The sequence below is a fragment of the Lepidochelys kempii genome, chromosome 9 (genome assembly GCF_965140265.1).
Source record: "Lepidochelys kempii isolate rLepKem1 chromosome 9, rLepKem1.hap2, whole genome shotgun sequence".
In the NCBI taxonomy this organism is placed as follows: Eukaryota; Metazoa; Chordata; order Testudines; family Cheloniidae; genus Lepidochelys; species Lepidochelys kempii.
Genome location: NC_133264.1, coordinates 22,186,051 through 22,205,895, shown reverse-complemented (window position 1 = coordinate 22,205,895; position 19,845 = coordinate 22,186,051). Strand labels below are relative to the sequence as shown.

At 37.7% G+C, this 19,845-nt stretch overlaps 1 protein-coding gene across 5 annotated transcripts in view; it reads right to left on the bottom strand.

The window, feature by feature from the left end:
- IFT80 (intraflagellar transport 80) overlaps positions 1–19,845 on the bottom strand; it is a 148,567-nt gene that overhangs the window by 61,168 nt on the left and 67,554 nt on the right. For all 5 annotated transcript variants that reach the window (XM_073359524.1, XM_073359525.1, XM_073359527.1 and 2 more), the window contains 2 exons: positions 18,103–18,192; positions 14,596–14,733 (listed from right to left, as the gene is read on the bottom strand). In XM_073359524.1, coding sequence (XP_073215625.1) covers positions 14,596–14,733; positions 18,103–18,192 — 228 coding nt within the window. The remainder of the gene's footprint in view (positions 1–14,595; positions 14,734–18,102; positions 18,193–19,845) is intronic.

Sequence of the window (19,845 nt, the reverse complement as noted above, 5' to 3'; positions counted from 1 at the left end):
GACTTTAAATAAAAGAAGTTACTCACTTTGGGCAGTAACTGCAGTTCTTTGAGATGTGTATCCCCATGGGAGTTCCACTTCAGGTACGCATGCACCTCTCAACCCCTTGATTGGAGATTTTTAGTTACTGTCTGTTTTGCCCACGCATAAGCCCTATGCCTATTCATTTTGGATACCAAGGTTATATAGGGGGAACATTATGCGTTTTACCTGCCCATTTACATGTAGCTGGAATTATGCAGGTTTCTGCCACACTGTTTTAGCCGGATCTAGGAGCGCCTCATTGACGGGCAACACCACCCTGAACAGTGTTGCTGACTGCAAGATATCCAACAGTTTTGCTGTGAATTCTTGACCCCTTTGAGAGGAATTTCAAGAGTGTCAGCTACCATCTTTATGAAGTCTTGAAATTGCCAAAAATTATTGGCCATGTATGGTGGCGGAGGCATAACCACCTCATCCGGAGATGAGGACGAAATAGGTGTTTGAAAGGTGGCCTCCTTATCTATCCTCCTTGGGGGAGGCTAGTTGGAGAAGAGAAGGTTGTACAACTCTACCTCCCTATGAGACGGTACCAGTGGTCTGGCAAATTGTTGTCAATAGGCAGCTTGGGGGTCCCATATGAAAATGGGGGTAGCAAGCAGGATCAGTTCCACCACTCTTAAGGAGCCCAATCTTTCCTATGACTTTCAGAGAATGGGTTCCTGAAAGGATATGTTGGAGACCCAGGAGCAGAAATAGAGGAGGCTGACTGGAAGTCTCCCTCATCCTCCTCCACCTCATCCAAAGGAGGAGCACCTACTGAAAACAGTTAAGAGTCCTGTGGTATTGGAGGACAGTAATCTGGATATTGGGATCTCAATAGTGAGAGACACTCAATCATACCAAGTTGAGAGACCAAAGCTTTGAAGACTGTAGATCTTGCCAGGAACCTGGATTTTTTCAGAGCTGGCTCTTTAAGGTGAGAGTTCGCGCTTCTCTCTTTGGAAGTCTTCCCTGTGCCGACATAGACGGGATGCTGTATCTGACCAGGGACAAATGTGTGGGGCAGGAGGGTCTTCTGAATGGACTCAGAAGCTGGCCGACAGGAGTGTTCCATCATTTGCAGTCTGAGTTTGATCTCCTTGTTTTTCCTGTTTGAGGGTCAGGCAGAAGTTGTACTTCAGGAGATGTAGGACCCTCCCCTAGCAACAGACACACTTAGACTGGTTCTTCCTCATAGGTATAGCCTCTCAGCAGGAGAGACAACATCTGAAATCTGATGAGCCAGGCATGCCCTGCCAGGAAAAAAATAAGTCTCCTTGAAAGGAAAGAGAAGTAAAACAAAATCTTTTCACTAGTTATCTAATTAACTGACTAACTATAACTATACTAATAACTATCTTAACCACTACAGAAATATTAGAAAACCTGAGGCATGCTCAAGGGGGACATGCTAGTGCTCTGTCTCAGATCAAGGTGGTTGAGAAGGAACTGAGGGCAGTTCACCTGCACACACCTATATAGCCTCAGTATCCTGCACTAGGAGACATTGGGCGTATGCGTGGGCTGAATACACACTGCCAATTGAAAATCTCCAATAAAGGGCTCAAGAGGCACATGCACACCTAATGTGGATCACCTTTAGGGACACTATTCAAAGAACAATAGCTTCACTCAAATTTCCCAGTGCTGCCATTTTATTTTGCTGCACTCACTCCTGTAAAGTTGAAAGTTGACCAACTTCCATGTGCATCAGAGGATTTTACATCATGTTGAGGGGGAAATGGAAAAGCGTAGCACTTATAGCATGAACTCAATGGAACTGTGCAGTAGCAAGTTAATCCTGCAGAATAGGGCTTTTGAGGCAAAGATAGAGCAAGTGCTGGGAGTTCAACAGACATGGAGAAATTACTGCTTCAGAATTTTACTTTTCAACATTAAAGAAAAAAGATAATTTAGGTTTCTTTTCATTTTGATTTTTTTAAATCAGAAAATTAGAGCAATAGAGACTACAAGACAGTTAAGTTGAAATACCACCTACAAGGAGCTCAGGCATCTGGCATCTGGAAATACACTGTAGTTTCAATGCGTACCATGGCTGGCACGAAGTTCTTTGGACCTCCCAGTTCTGAATTGATATTTCAGCTTAAACTGTCTAGAAGCTCCACTTCAGAAAGTGTCAGTTCATTTCTAGAGGGAATGGAAGCCAAATCCGGCTTCCAGGCTACAAGGCTTATAAATCAAACAAAATCGGTACTTAATGTGTGTGTGAAACACTCCTTAACACACGCATCCATCCACCCACCCCCATAGGAACATTTTTAAAAAGTTAAATGTAAAAATATGATTACATGAATATGAACTTTATAATACATCTACACATGAATCTACATCTGGTTCCTTTTCTGGTACCTCAGTCCAGGCTGAATGGGTCTATGAACTGAATAGGCAGCACACACAGATCTTGGGGGTAAGGAAACGCATCAGGTGGATTCAATAGCTTTTTAACCAAAGGAGGAAGAAAGTATTCCATGACACAGCATAGTCAAAAGAAGAGTAAACTAAAGAGGGTCTCCACTATCTTCCCAAATATTAGACAGCTGTCAGCCCCCAAAAATTAAAGTCAATGCTTATGACCTGGTTTTAGGTTACCTATTAGAAGTCTACAACTTTTCTTGCAGGAGGAAAGCTAGTGATCTCCAAGTATCCAGAGAAGCCCTCATAAACAATAGAACCTGAGTACAACCAAGACCAACTTTCCCATATTCATTATTAACGTAGAGTATGAGACAATGTCGCTCTTCACAATGAGTACCACTTCTATAGCTGATTCAAATGCATTAACTTTTTTCCAAAAGTTACACTGGGATCCTATCCAGTCAGTTCTAGTAAATCAAACTGTGCTACTATGGAAGGGACTGGTTACCAATATAACTCAATGGGAAATCTGGATGCAATAGTTGTTACCTCATTTAGAATTCCATCCCATCATTGCTAATAAATGCAGATGAAATCACAGGGACACTGAATGGAAAACCTTGATTAACCATATTAGCTTTGTCTCAAAGGGATCTGAATTTGGAAATATTAAAACACATATAGATGTATCAGCAAGGATTGGGATCCAATCCCAGTATAATACTATTGAAAACAGATTTCTTAGGATTTCTACTTTGATTTAATTGACATTAAGCCTTGGCACTATTAAAATGTTATGAAAACGTATTTACTGTGTACACACAGTAGCCACTTTTTAAATGTTAACTTCTCAGTTACATTATCTTTTAAAACAGTAATAGGCATCCATTTAAATTACAGTGTAAATCTTAAAGTAGTACACAGAGAGCTGTGCAACTCATTAACAATAAAGCAAATCATGGGGTTAAATTTCTGTATATAACTTTGAACGTGTATCACTAAGTGTCACCAAATTGTTGGGTTTTTTAAATCTCAGCTGCCATTTTACTACTGAGTGAAAAAAGTAACAAGCACCACTAAAACAGACTATTTTTGAACTTCTCCAAAATAAAACTCATCACAGCTACCACTGTGTTTTAACCAATTTCTATTAAATTTATTTAACATATTCTCTCACAAGGCTCACAACTTGAGGGAAATGTATAATCATGTAGTTATAACTCTTTCAATATTTGGTTTTATAATAGAAATCCCAGCAACATTAATTTCTATAGCACTATGGACAAGATACTTCACGTTACAAAAGAAAAAAAAAGTCCCCACTGCAGACCATTTCTCATTCACCTTTCCACAAGATACTAGACATAATCCCCCTATTTTTTACTACATATTTCAAATATTTCTAAAAAATTCTTAACAGAATTGTACACAGCCAGCCAAAGAATTATAAAGAGAAACAATGTTGTGGAAGCAATCAAATATGCATAATTGCTAAAGTAAAATGGCTTCAACCACTTCTACAATAAAGGACAAAGCTTTTATGACACACACAGCCATTTAAAAAGACTAACTCATGGACTAATGTATAAAGAGTTGCTTGCATTAAAAAACATGAGTGGTCTGTCATGCTGAATATAGTGAAATCTAGTTCACAAGATAAAGACAAGTGGGAAGATTCAGCAACAGATCAGCCAGCTATCTATTGGAAAATATGCCTGAGTCACAAGTCACAAAAAATACATACACAAAAAATGTACCATCAGCCAAAAAGATATTCAACAAGAAATAAAATAAACTTTATTTACAATCGGGAGTGTGTGTGCACACACATGCAGCTAAAATTCTCTGAATAAACAGTAAAACAGTATCAAAATATCTAAAATAAAATACACCCAATCCCCAATAAGGGCAAATTAATCACTAGTGGAAAAACTGAATAACTGAAAGACATTCTCAAAACAAACACATAGAAGACACTTTCAAAATTATTAAAACAGATATCTCCTATCCATCATAGCTAGTATTTGCTAATATTCATAAAAATATGTATATGAACAGATGATGCAGTTTATTTGATCTCAATGCTTCATTTTCAAGTCTTGCATAAATGGCTGTATTCACCTCTTTTGTTCTCTGGAGCACTGAACAAGCATCCTTTTCTTGAATACGAGTGTGATCAATTTCCTGTAATTAGGGCAGTGGGGAAACACTAGTGGATCTGAGTCCTTCCTGCCTTCTATTTCTATATTACTTTGAGTATTGTGACATGATCAGTATTGTCAAGGGAAGTATATAAAGCCACAGAAAGTCACCCACCTCGCAGGAATGAACATTTTAAGCATTGCTCTCCATTTAAGGGATCAGATTCTTAAAAATCCAGATAAACCAAGGAAAAAAGTTATTTTTATTTAACTCATTAATGCAGATATGTTTACTTTTTAGTATTACTGTTTAGCGTCAATGAGCTTAGAGCACTCACAGGAGCCGAGGCAGGCAGTGCATACAGTTGCAACATAAAATAGTAGGTAAAATATCTTTTATAGGTCAGCTACATTACTTTCCTTCAGTTATGAATGCTATACATAGTGCAACAGCTTCCCCAAGTTTTCTTAAAGTGACAAAATTAATCTACTCTGCACTTATTGTTTGCAGTTTACTTTTAATGCATAAAACTGATGAAGCATAGAAGCAGGTAAGAAGGAAGAGAAAAGAAAGCAAAGAATATATATGAAAGCTTTAATTAAATTATGTCACATAACTAAATGCATATGCTAGAGAAGGGTTAATGATGCGTATATCTCCTGATGATTCCCCGAGGAGCAATTTGCTGATACAGCTCCATTACATCAGACACAATAAAAATGTCTGTGTTGACCAGTAAAGCTAGGTCTGGTTCTCTTCAAACACTATCGCTCTGGTGGTATGTGACTCATTCTCCCTTCTCCCACAGTGCTAGTGTGGCTAATTCTTTTGCAACTATTTACATTTAAATGTAAGGGAAAAAACTTGCATAAAGGAGCAAGACTTTTGGAGGCTAACCTAATAAATTATTGTTGCTGGCTGCTGAACAGTAGATAGCATCTGGTTTTAGCTACTGTTACTGTCTTTGTTTCTTAAAGGGTCGTGTAGTAAACCAGGTATAAAGTCAGTCTTCTGTAAAACAAAACTAGCTGCATTAAAATGTTGACAAAATCCTTTAGTATGGTATCTGCTTATCAGAAAATATTGGTTGTCAATTTTTCTCCTAACAAAGTTAGTTCAATATTATTTAAAATAAATTCTAATACAGAATCAGACAACAGCTAACAAGGAAAATCTGTGAGGAACTGATGTAAAACACATTTTTAAAATCTACAGAAATAAAGTTGCACATCATAGCAAAATAAAAAATAAAAAAATATACAAATCCAATATTATAAAACCTCCTCTTAGGTATTAATAAATTCATCCTTTTAAAATGAAACTAGCAGTTTTAGTTCTGTTAAATGGGAAGAACCCTAAATACTCCACCACTCTTCTCTTACTTCATCTCTTTCCTCTAGATTCTATGTCATAGCTACAATTCTTTCAGTCAAGGGCTTTGGCTAGGAGAAAGACTCTCAGATGAAAAACCATGAACACTGGTCCTTTGGGGGCAGCCTGATCAAAAGCCACTAAGTCAATGAAAAGGCTCCCAAGCACTATGGCACTAAATTTCCAAAGGCTTCATGGTAGAGCGCTTCTTACTGTATGTTCTGGAAAAGCAGAAATAGGTATGAAAAAATCCAGATAATTTGGGACCTAAGCCCACTCCCACTGAAGTCAATGTAAATTTTGCCATTGATTTCAATGGGAGCCATTTTAGGCCATTGATGAGAAACACCATTGATGCTCTACAGATAGATTGAGAAGGGCAATAGTGTTTAACATATCTGGATGAGTCAATTTAATATTCATGAGATAATCTTAACTTCCCAATGACAGTCCAGCAAAAGAAGAAGCACAAGCTGTTGAGCTCTGAAAGTCCTTTTTCCTTCCTAAGACCAGCAACCATACATACAAATTTGAGATGGAAAAGACTTAATTCACCCATTTTCTCCCCTCTCTTGCTAATGTAGAAACAGTCCCCCCACAATGTTCTCCTGTGTTTCATCCAATCTAGTTTAAATGGCTAAACTGGTGCCATTTCCACTTTTCCCCCTGGGATCTTTTATTGTATAGTCTAATATCCAAGCTATGTCTAAATATTGCCAATTCTTCCTTTAAAGCCCCACAAATTACTGAAATGCCCTTTTCTGATTGTCCAGCTTGGCAATCACACCCAGCAGCTCTCCATTGTTGTGAACAACTACCCAGCTGACCATGCCAGCTACATGTTCCAAATGTACTCTGGCTTGGAGCAGACAGGAGATATTGGACCTCCTTTGGTCTCTAAACAGTGAAGTGTTGCCAAAGTGAGTGAAGGACAAGTGAGTTGATAAATGGTCCAATGACAGGAAGCATTACCTAGTAAGTAAAGCACATGACAGATTCAGAAAATCTGGATTCTATTCTGGCACTGCTACATATAACTAGGTAGCCTTGGAGAAGACACCCACCACCATGAAATAGGGTGCCTGAGTTTCCCCATCTATTAAAAAAAAATAATGGTACTTCCCTGGTATTGTGACGCATAATTCATTATTATCTGTAAAGTGCTTAGAATACTTGAATAAAAACTATAAATGTTCAAGGAATATTTATCAGAGTAACTAACAATTTTTGTTAGCATTCAACAAAGTATCAAAATATTGTTTCGTTTGTTTGTAACTTTTCTAAAAGTTTCTTCTTAAAAGCCAATATATATCCCTATATATGTCCAATCCTTTGCATATATATGGTGGTTTTATTGCCTTGTTTAAAAAAATAAACACCAAGCTTGTGTGTACAAATGACAAATGTGCAGTCACTACAGGCAAGAATTAACTATTCTCTTATTCATATGTTAGTGATGCACAAAATCACAGGGTGAAATTCTGGCCCTACTGAAGTCAATGGCAAAATCCCTGTTAATTTCAGCAGGGTAGGATTTCACTCATAGTGCACTAAGATGACATGAAATGTATCTCTTACAATCTGGCTGAAGAGCGGAGCTGTACTCTCAGAGGTTTGGCCCCTTTACGTCTGAGATTGTCATCTGAGTCTTTCTCGTTGCATTATTGACTCGGAAATTACAGAAGAAAAATAAAACTTTTAAAACATAAGATGAATTTGGAGCTAGAAAAAAACAAACCAAATCCTGGGATGAGATTCTGTGCTGTGCCTCTAATTTAAGAGGCTCTACACAGAATTTATAGCCCATGAGGGAGGGGGAGTTAAGCTGTCTTTAAACCACTATTGTGTCTTCACGTTTCTGGAGTGATCCAAGGACTTGAGTGGTCTCTGGTGTACCATAGGTGTAACCTGTCCCATATTGCCCAGAAACTTTAGCTACAACTAAGTGTTGTGGCTCCAATCCCTTGCATCCCCAGCTTTACACCTTACACCAGGATTTATGAAACAGTCCTTAGAAGAAAGTCTGGGTACATCCACACTAGGAAAAAAAGTGTTTTTCCCCCACTATATTTAGTTAACATGGGGTAAAATCCTAATGGGGATGAGGCAATGTGTAGTTTTCACATATATTAGTAGGTATTCACATATATTAGAGGGAATGACTAGGGAGAGCCTGGGGTTTGCCTTGACCAGCTAACATGTGAATTTCCATACTAGGATTTTAAAACGTGTTAAATACCACATATTAGCTAACATGGTAAAAAGCAACTTTTTTCCTAGTAAAGACAAGGCTGCTCTGGCTGTCCCCAGTTCCTACACTGGGGGAATTCTCCCTGGCTACATCTGGGGAACGTAGCACCCATTTACGCTGCTCTGGCCCCTTTAAAACTGGCACACAGGAAACAGAGTGGGGTAAGACTTTCATCCCTTCTTTTTAATTAATTGGCTAGAAAGTCATCTTTAACAGTGTGGTAAAATTAAAATCTGGCCGACCTTATTTTTTTTAAAAGATGGAAATTAAAGATCAGTACTAGCCACCGGTCAGAAAACAAGCTTGTCTCCTGAAACAAAGGATATAACAGGAATTCCCTATAACATGAATTCTTTTTTGTTTATTTAATTTTAAAGCCTTTGCATTTTCTTTTCTTCCTTCATTTTTTATAAATAAAATCTCAAACTATTTCTGCTTTTTATTAAAAAATTCTCTTTATTTTTTTAATTTTGAACCCTGCTTTTTACTATTATTTTGTTGGAATCTCTTCCTAATTCTTGCCAGGCAAAAGAGGTTTGTTTTTCAATTGTGCTTGCTCAAGAGAGTTATCTTAACCCAACTAAAAAGCCTTATTGAAATGCAGACTAACATATTTTGCCCTGTCTCGCAAAGCAAAAAAGTCATGTTTTCTCAATCAAGTTAGCTGAATGGAATTAGCTTAACATGACCAGAAAGCCCTCTCAACGTTTGGAAGTCATAGATATCTGAAGTCATGTTAGCTGGCCATATTATACCCTAGGATTCCCCTCAGCTTACAGAAGCAGACACTTAGGCCCAGATCCTCAAAAGTATTCAGGCTCCTAACTTCCATTGAAATCAATAGGAGTTAGATGCCTAAATACCTTAGAGGATCTGGGCCTTACGGCTTGTCTACATGGAGAGTTATTCTGGAATAACTATTCCTGATTAACTCCATGAGTGGAGGCTCTTGTTCTGGAACAAGTATGCCCTTATACCAAATCAACTTAATCACAGTGGATTAAACTGATTCACACTCTTATTCCAGAAAAAGTGTACACACACATGGAGTTAATCACGAATAGTGAACCCATTTAAAATTCGCACCCACTCTTATTCCTGATTAATTTTCATATGTAGACAAACCCTTAGGCCTGGTCTGTAGTAAAAAGTTTTACCAGTAAACTGCACCAGTAAGGAGTGTGATTTTTTTCATGATGTATTTACACCAGTTAAAGCCCTGGAGTAGTCACAGTTATACTAATATAAGGCACTTTATATTTCTCTTCACTGAACTGGAATAAATTATACTAGTATAAGGCCTGGTTGACACTTAAAAGTTTTGTTGGCATGTTAAGATTGGGGTGGGGTCTGTGGGGGAATCTAACCAAAAGTCCTAGTTTAGATGCAGATATACCAGCAAAAAAGAGCTTTTGATAGTATAACTTATTTTGTTCATGGAACTGGTATGAACTATATTAGGACAAGAACTCTTTCTCATGTAGACATCGCCTAAGCACTTTTACTGTATAACTATGTCTACACTAGGGGAGTTTGCTTGCTTCAATTATGATGACAGTTAAAACAGCAAATCTTATAAGTGTAGACAAGGCCCTAGCTTAAAATAAAAAGTAAGATGTAACTAACTCTTTTGACCTGAGAATTTAAATCTTAGCACCTTATTCATATTCTTCACAGAATCTATTAGTTCCTATATATTCAATGGAATAAGTCACTTGTCAGTGGATCAAATTTCCTGCCCAGCCATAACCATTTTTTTGTATATATTAAGATTATGGTGTGTGGATAGATCTTAATTAGGTTTATTTATATCTGATATTTACAAGGTAAAAACGGAGGCCATTCACTGAAAACATGGTACATTCAGTGAAAACATGGTATATATTCACTTTCAAGTAATTCAGCAAGTTTGGGAGGGACAAGGTTTGATATTTGGGTGTGTATGCATACACATTTTTCAATCTGTATAGTATTTTTGTATTTTAAATTCAAAGAGCATTTATATAACATAAATACCATAAAGTAAAATGTTAACATAAAATCGCTGGTGGAAACCGGGAAGAATTTAACAGATGCAGATTTCTGCTGTTTGATTTATATAAATATTTATTAATCAGCAAGTTTAATATTTAATACTAGACATTATTTTTGAGTTAGCACCAACTATTAAGAAAGCTTCTGTTCAGTTCAAGGACATGTCTCCCACTAGCAAAGATAGTCCGTGTTTGTTAAGAGAATTCACCTTCTTAACTCATCTAACTGACATTAAGTGACACAATGTTTTAAACAGTGATGGACCAATCTGTTCCTAAAGCTAGGTTTGTAGAATATTGTATCATGTCACAGTGACAGCTTTTAAAGATTATTATAAATAATAAAACATAGTATTTTCTGAGGAAGGAAATGATATAAACTGATACATTTTTTCAAAACTAAACCAAACCAACAAACAAAAATTTGGCCATGAAGTCTTTGTAGTTGCTAGGTTGCGCATTCAACCCTACTGAGTTCTGAAGAAATCCTCTACATAACTGATTCATCCTCCAGACTATCATGGTGCCAGGGTCAAAATAGTTCAAGAAAATAAGACATCAGAACTTCTCAGCAGTGTTGCTCTCTATATGCATTAGAATATAACACATTTTTAGAATAAGAAAAAGGCCACCTGTCCTATTCATTGCCTGATCCAACATGCCTAGCCCTCAGTGTTCTTAATCCCATATTTGTGCATGTACAGCATGCCTTTCAATTGCTTGTTCTAATGATAGATAAAATAAATGTTCTGTTCAAAATTATAAATAAAAAAGAACAAGTTATGTTCAGGCTATTGTAAGTAAGTAATAATATTAAGAAACTTGTTAAAAATTGTACAATCTTATGTGCTGTACCTACTCTTAAGAAATATTTTATTCCAATACAACTATAAGTTTTTTTGACAAAGCAAAGGCTTATAGGTAAGCAGGGAAATTGCATACCAGGATCTACTTTTCTTAAAAAGGACAATTTATGTTGGAGATACCATTAAACAACGTAATTTGCGAACCTACATTTTTTAAAATTACTTAAACCTTAGTCTGCTTTGGATTCTTTGTGGCCAATATGCAATCTCCATAAAATCTGAGAATGCTAACAATATTCTAAGAGAAGAGAGAATATTTCTTACCTGGAATTCAGCTTCTTTGAAGAACCATCTTACAGGAGTCTCACTCTTGGGTCTTGCTCCCAATAACAAACAGGGCAGAACTTCCTGAGCGCAATATATTTTTTAAACCCTAGGGCAGCGGTAATTGTGGCCTGCACGCTATCCCACCTCCACATGTGGACCAACCCCACACAAAGTCTCCAAAACCTTCTAGTGAGTTCCTAAATTGCATGGGAAGGAAGAGCTCCCCAAAATAAACCTAGTTAGAAAAAAATGGTACCATCAAACACCAACAAAACAAAAACACCCACCCTTTAACGGAACAAAACAAATCAAAAACCATAAAAACCTCCTAAAGAAAATACACCAGAATCTGAGGAGAGGCAGGAGGTGTATGTGAGAGAGAAAAAGAATACTGTCTGATAAATCCTCAAAGAGCCAGAATTACAAGTGGGCAATTTTTCTTTCTTTAATCACCACCAGATTCTTGTTCATGAAGAGTAAGTAGCTCGAGGGATTTCTAAAAGCAAGAATGATAAAACACAGAAACAAGCAGCAAAAAAAGGGAAACCAACATCACCTTCAAACCTGAAGGATCAGCCTAGTTTAGTCATCACATACCACTTCCATCCAGATTCTAAACACATACTGCTTCCATCCAGATTCTAAAAATTCAGCACCAGAAGAGACAGGGGAATATGGTGATTGTTTTGGATTTGCTTGGCGTCAAGAAGTATAGAAGAAATATGTCAAAGAGTCAATGTCTCTCTCTTTATGCCACCTATGCTCAGCACTTTTGTAGAGGAAATGCCTCATCAAAACAGTTGAATTTCAGTACTAGCATCTTGGTGCATCAATATACTCAGGGCAAATCATTAGTATATTTCAGAGAACTCTGCTTCAACACAGTGCAATTCACTTCAAGATAACTGATGAAGTGGATCTGCTGGCCCTGTGGGAAAGCTGTGTCTGTGTTGACAAGAGTGGGGCTGTCAAGGTTCCTTCCCCACTCTGAACTCTAGGGTACAGATGTGGGGACCTGCATGAAAGACCCCCTAAGCTTATTCTTACCAGCTTAGGTTAAAAACTTCCCCAAGGTACAAACTTGGCCTTGTTCTTGAACAGTATGCTGCCACCACCAAGCATTTTAAACAAAGAACAAGGAAAGAGACCACTTGGAGACGTCTTCCCCCAAAATATCCCCCCAAGCCCTACACACACCCTTTCCTGGGGAGGCTTGAGAATAATATCCTAACCAATTTGTTACAAAATCATCAAAGACCCAAACCCCTGGATCTTGGAACAATGCAAAAATCAGTCAGGTTCTTAAAAGAAGGATTTTATTAAAAAAAAGAAAGGTAAAAATCATCTCTGTAAAATCAGGATGGAAAATACTTTAAAGGGTATTCAGATTCAAAACACAGAGGATCCCCCTCTGGGCAAAACCTTAAAGTTACAGAAAACAGGAATAAACCTCTCTCTTTACACAGGGAAAATTCACATAAAACAAAAACTAAACTAATCCGCCTTGCCTGGCTTACCTATACTGGTTGCAATATTGGAGAATTGGATTAGGATCTGTTGGAGAAGATGGATTTCTGTCTGGCCTCTTTCAGTCCCAAAAGGGGAACCACCACGTAAACAAAGAGCACAAACAAAAGCCTTTCCCCCCCACACTGCCCCCAAGATTTGAAAGTATCTTGGTTCCCTTATTGGTCCTTTAGGTCAGGTGCCAGCCAGGTTATCTGAGCTTCTTAACCCTTTACAGGTAACAGGATGTTGCCTCTGGCCAGGAGGGATTTTATAGCACTGTATACAGAAAAGTGGTTACCCTTCCCTTTATATTTATGACAGGGGCCAACAAAGACTCAGAATGCTCTGCTTGAAGGATCAAGCTTCTGTAGCTAACTGCAGAATGGACATATGTGAGTCTCTAAAGGGTACCTAACAAGAAGGATTGTGTGTGTTCCTCAGGAAACTTGATGGCTCTAGGTAACATTTCAAGGCACACCTCATTTATACACATCTTACTCAACTCCAAGGCAGAGGATGCAGAAGTCGAGCGCATTCATGACTGCCATCCTTTGGCCTAATTGACATTTCTTGAAGGTTCTTACCTCCTTTACGATTAAAGGAGAGGTTGGCTTGCTGAAATAAAGGAATGTGTGAAAAAATGTCTTTAGACACTTACTTGGCACTTCAAACTTCCAAATCAATGTGCCAAAAACTGTCTCAAAGCACTAGCAGAATGTGCTCATGTGTTGGAAGAGTATGCCAAAGCAACTGTAAAGTGCACTGTGAAGAAAATCAAAATGTATTCTGATGAAAATGACCCAAAATACTACAAGCTTTGAAGTGTCAAACTCAGTGAAGTGATAAAATGCCACCAAGAAAAGAGAGAGAGGGAGTAAGACAAGAATCCCAACTCATTGAGGTCTGAGGTAATGCGATGGGCTGACAAGAACTTTGAACAACACGCTGCAGAGCTACCGAGACAATCTTGTCAGACAGTGATCTGGAGCTACCTAGTCTAAAATACCAAGGAAGCTACATGAAACTGAATTAAGTTAAGTTTTAACAGGAGACTAACCAATAACCTAGGTCAACAACAAGAACAAAGAAAGAAAAGCTGAAAGTAAAAAAAAAACAGACAACCGTTGTCTGATGAAAGTCAGGGGACAGCTCCTTCAGAGACCTCAGTCTTTTACCATAGTTGAGGTAATGGTTAGAAGATTCTAGAGGCTGAGGCAGCAGCAGCTGATGGATGCACAAGGGGCTGAGATGAGGGAGAACTTCCACCTGCTAGCTACTACCACAACCATTAATTCTGTGAAGCAAAACACTTATCTAGAGGAGTTCTTCTGTCTAGCTATGGAAGAGTGAGAAGCCAGAGTGAAACTCTAGTGTAGATGGTATCTTTAAAGGATAAATAATAAGAATTATACACTGATCTGGTAAAGAATCTGCAAAATATAATTGTGAAGCATAAAATAACAAAGATGTAACAACCAAAGGTGTGAAGAGAAAAGGGTAAAATATGATAGAACTAGTTGACCCTACACAAAACTGTAAAGTGTTCATAAGGCACCATTAAATACAGAGACAAATGCACCAAACAGACAAAGGAGACAATCACTCAGCCAGAAGCACCCAGGGGAAAGATACTAAAAAGGCAGGACTATTCTCTACAAATGAAAATATGTGTATACATGTGTGTTCTCTGGAATATTTACTATATTTTTAATAAATTTGCACACTACATCTGTTCTTTGTCAGAGCTGTTACTTACCCCAGTTTTATCACATAGGCGCAAAGTATGAAAAGACCCCACAGCAAATAATTCTCCATCCGGAGCCCAGGCAACAGAAGTTATAGGATAATCATGAGGCTGAGAGCTGTATAGTAGACGACCATAACTATCCCACACCTCAGAAAGAAAAAATAAATTAGTCTGAATTTATTTTGGACATATTTTATTTTAGAGGCATCATTCTTTATATTTTGGACTTCTTATGTTAGAGGCATCATTTCTTCAGCTTAAAATATTTTTAAGTTGTAGAAATATGTTTATTTTTTAAACAAATTGCTACATTAAAAAAGATATCTAATGCATTTAACAGTTGGGTGTGTGTGTGTGTGATTGTTTTTACAGTATATGCACAGTATAACAGCTGGGCCTGATCCTGCATACTTTGCATGCCCAAATTTCCCAATGAAAGCAAGTTTGGAAGTTTGGGCCCTTTTGTGCATCATCTCAAGATTTTATAGCTACAAATTCTCTGTAAAATCAGATTCCTATTTCTAAGTTATTTCAGTGCATTCTCCTCCAGCTACTTGGAAGACCAGCTCACCACAAAAATAATTTTTACCTGAAGTCGGATTTGTTTTGCTAAAATATGGGAAATATTATATTGATATCTGTATTCTGCATTATTAACTAGTTGTTTCTTGGTGCACTATTGTACATTTTTTCCTAGACCTGTATGTTTCCTAAATACTTCTAATCATTCTTCTTGTATAGTAATATCAAATATAAAATTGCATGCACATCAACTATCAACAGCCAGTCAGTAAGTCAAGCCAGGGGACAGTGAACAGAATCTTTATGGTTGTACATTCTCAGATGCCTCACAATCTGTTGAGGCCCAAAGGGGAGAGATCGTTTGTGATAACAACCCAAACTGAGGTATAGAAGAAATTATTTATGCACAAAACTTAAAATGCTGTGGGATTCAATTCTGTAATGCAAGATAACTGTTACCATCGGTTTCATGATTCTTTATTTTAGTTGTAAACATTTTTCACCAATACAAGCAAAGGGATGCCAAATTTGTGTGGAACATAGGTAACTTTGTGACTAAAATGAGTGATATCTTTTGAAATGGAAATATAAACCTTTCACATATCCTTCATCTCATTTCCCCAGCTGTTCATGTGAGATGTGAAGTAAGTTTAAGACTCTTACTGCTGAATCTTAAAACTATGAAAAATATTGTTATTTTTCTTCATTAAAGAAGTTGATAATGAGATTGTCAATGTAATTTGGAAATTTTCCAATGGCACTGCCAGTAGAATGCCAGCAAGAACACTTCACGCATTAGTAACTTATAAGTTTATAAAAAAAATTATATTAAATAATCAAAGTACAAATTAAGTTTTTATTAAAACTTACTACCTAGTTAAATGATAAAAAAATAACATTTTACACAGGTTTAAAGCTATTTCCAAAAACAGATCTTAGACGGACATGAAAAAAATGTGTTTTTGAAATGAGAGCAATTGCTACAAGAGTCCTTTTATGATTTTTCTTTTTTAAGTTTTTCTTTGCTCAGGCTGAGCTCTAATAGTTTGTGTAGGATAGGAAAAGTAGTTGAGGTTATATGGGGTTCGTTAACATATTTTATATAAATTTTTTAGTTCTCCTTTCTCCCTTCTTTTTCTTTACCATTCACTGTCTTCTTAATGTATCTTATTCTTTCTTCTTCTCAGTTCTCATTTCATACCGATCAGTTAAATGTTCATGGAATATTGTTAACCCTCACTTCAATACAATGATCGTCACTTCTTTAAATTATAATTTTACTTCTATTTTTTCTCCTAAACAGTGACAAATATAGCAGATGAAATTTAAACTTTAAAGTTTCTTACATTTCCACCAATTTTTCATATCAAATGACATTCTTTGTATTTCAGACAAATGGTTCCTTAGAATGTGTATTAACTATTTACGCTAAACAATTTGTTCCACCTTGCATTTAGCTGTGATGCTCTGAGTACTTTTCTCAGATGTGAAGAATTCTGTGTAGCTCAAAACCTTGTCACTTTCACCATCAGAAGTTGCTCCAGTAAATGATACTACCTCGCCCACCTTGTCTCTTTAATTTCTTTATATAAAATTTGAGCTTTGTGTATTTTTATTTTGCTGTACAGTATGTTTATGACAAAAATTATAAAAAATTAAAAATAAAACTAGAGTAATTAAAATCTACTGGCCCAGTTCATACCCTCAAGAACCACATGGAGGGATCATCAACATGCAGATTTCCTCTTCCCCTGGCTCTTCTACCAGACCCTTCATCTGCTCACAGTTCCCCAGTCTCCAGACCCTGCAGTAGACTCACTACAGAACCCGCAGGTCTGTGCAGAAGGTAGAAAAGAACTTGGGAGAAGCTGGGAAGGTGAGAGTTGGCTGGGAACACGACTGCAATGGGGATAAAATGCACATCAGTCCCCCTCTTAGGAATAATAGCTGGAGGCCACATATTCCTCCCCTCTCAGGGACCTGGAGCAAACCATGCCAGGGAGGATGTATTTCCTGGGAAAGTATCTCTACTGGAGCTATGCTGGCAGGAAACCTGAATGAGGAAGGGTTGGTGGCTTTTGAAGGCATATGGGGTCAGAGCAACAGCACGGGCAGAGGGTTTTTGTTAAAGCTGGCCCTTGGCCTCCTGTCAATTCCCAGATATTTGCCAGGTCTGGGAAGATTATTTGCAGGTGGCAAACCTTGCCCTCCAACAGCATGATGCAGAGGGATCTCAGCGAGTTCCCTTATTCCACAGAGTGGATGATCCGGGCCACTGTACCTAGTATATTAGCAGGGAGTCCATTCATAGTATGCAATAATCTGAGAGAAGATTTAAACAGAAAGACTATATAATTCAAGATTTTTTTAAAATCACAGCACATAAATGAGAGAATGTTAGAATTCAGATACTAACTAATTAAAGTAAGTTCACAATTAAGGGGGAAAACATAAAGCATCCTCTACTACTGACAGAGAACAGTGTGCCAGCGATACAATTTTCCTAAGGATCCCACCTGTATTCAGGTAACAGGACAAACTGTGTTTCCCCTTTAATTGTAATTTCTTAACTTTTCTCAGTTCATATCTTAGTCTTAATATTCCTTCAGCAGCTAGGGCTTGTCTACCTGGTACAGAAATGCACACTAGAGGGGTGCAAAGTGTAGAGTGCACTGAAGTGTTGTGCTCTAATTGCTCTGTGTAAACCCTGCTGTTGCGGCCTAAAAGGTACCTAGCAAGCACTGATGTAGTCCCATTTGAAATAATACTGTGTTAACATGCGCTGGAATCTTTTCGTTCAGTTTAACTGCTATTTCCTGAAAACTGAAAACCTTCAAAATACACTTAAATTTTTCTGTCTAATTGGATTTGAGTTTGAAAGGTCTTGGGAAGGTTGGAGAAAGTTAGTAGTGCCTAGTATTGTTACTCAGTTGCTGCTTTAAATATTTATTTAAATAATTTAATCCACTGTAATTAAAGTTAAACAATACACACCTTATATTTACAGTCTTCACCAGCGGACAGGATAAGGTCATTGACCGAGTTCCAATCAAGTTTTAAAATAACTCCATCATGGGCTTTCCACTGACAGGAAAAGAAATAAATTAAGTATACATTTAAAGCTAGCAATTGCTTTACTATTATTTTTAGTATTTACTTTTTTTATTCTGGTAACATTTATAGGCCCCAGTCAGGATCAGGTTCCAGTTGTGCTTAGCACTGTACAAATACAGCAGACATGGTCTCTTCCTGCAGAAACTTACAATTTAATTTAACATAACACACAATAAAGGGGGAGTGAGGACAAGGGTAATAATGTGGTTTTGCACTTATATTTTGTCTAAGCGTCTCCACAATTTGAATGTTCCAAACTACAATAGGATTTTTTAAAAAATTTATTTTTAAAGCCTCTGCATATTCCTTCTTTTTTATTTAAAAAAAAAAAATCAAAGCCTATTTCTGTTTATTTGAAATTTCTGGGTTTTTTATTTTAAACCTCTGCTTGTTACTATTATTCTATTTAGACCTCTCCCTAATTCAATATTTTCAGCAACGGCTTATATCTGTTCTTTCATCTTTTTAAACATGGATCTATTTCTTAAACTCCATTTAAACTTCAAGTAGCCATTTATTTGTGTCCCCACTCCCCATAAAATATCATTTTCACTCATTTTTACTGCTTACTTCTATCAGTAGATAGCTTTATTAAGAATATTAACATGACATATGTTCATATATGAGGTAAACTCTACACAACTATTTATACCGTATAGATTCTTGAGCCCAAAGAATCTGATGTGGATATCCGCGGATATAAATCGGTATCCGTGGAACCACAGGGCTCTCCCAGGAACCGCAGCAGTGAAAGGAGCAGAACATGGGGCCACCACTCCTAGGAACCAGCACCCCACGCCAACAGCTCCTCCAGTGAGGCTGTACTGCCCCCAGCCCTGCCCAATGGGGCGGGCACCAGGGTCACCAGCAGCTGTCCCTGGTCACACTCTTGTGTTCCAGCGGCATGCATGCTCCCAGACAGGAGACGCAGACAGCTGCATGGCAGGGCTGGGGCAGTACATGTGGGGCGCTGGCTCCTGGGAGCAGCAGCCTCACATCCTGCTCCTTTCACCTCTGCAGTTCCCGGGAGAGCCCTGAGGTTCTGCGGATACCGATTTATATCCGTGGACATAAATCTGTATCTGTGCAGGGCTCTATCTATACATTAGCTCCACCACAAGACTGTATTTTATCTCTTCTGCATTTAAATCAAGCAGTTTCCTCCTCTGCGCTGCCTGGGCCCAGAAGGGGGACAATAAATTCCCGTCCCTGGCTCTGTGCACAATCACAGGGAGAGTCCTGATCAGTCCCAGGCTGGGTATGCTCAGCATAGACAGAATCTTTAGGGAATTTACCTATGAAGCTCGAGCAGGTCTTGAGTGAATATGTGCAAAGTACTATTTTTCAGATGCTTATAACTCAGCCATATTTGGATGCATCTTCACAAGGACAGTAAAAGGCATATATCTGACACAAAGGCTACTAAAAAAGGAGAACTTGTGGCACCTTAGAGACTAACGAATTTATTTGAGCATAAGCTTTCGTGAGCTACAGTTCACTTCATCGGATGCATGAAAGCTTATGCTCAAATAAATTTGTTAGTTTCTAAGGTGCCACAAGTACTCCTTTTCTTTTTGCATATACAGACTAACACGGTTGCTAGTCTGAAACCTGACAAAGGCT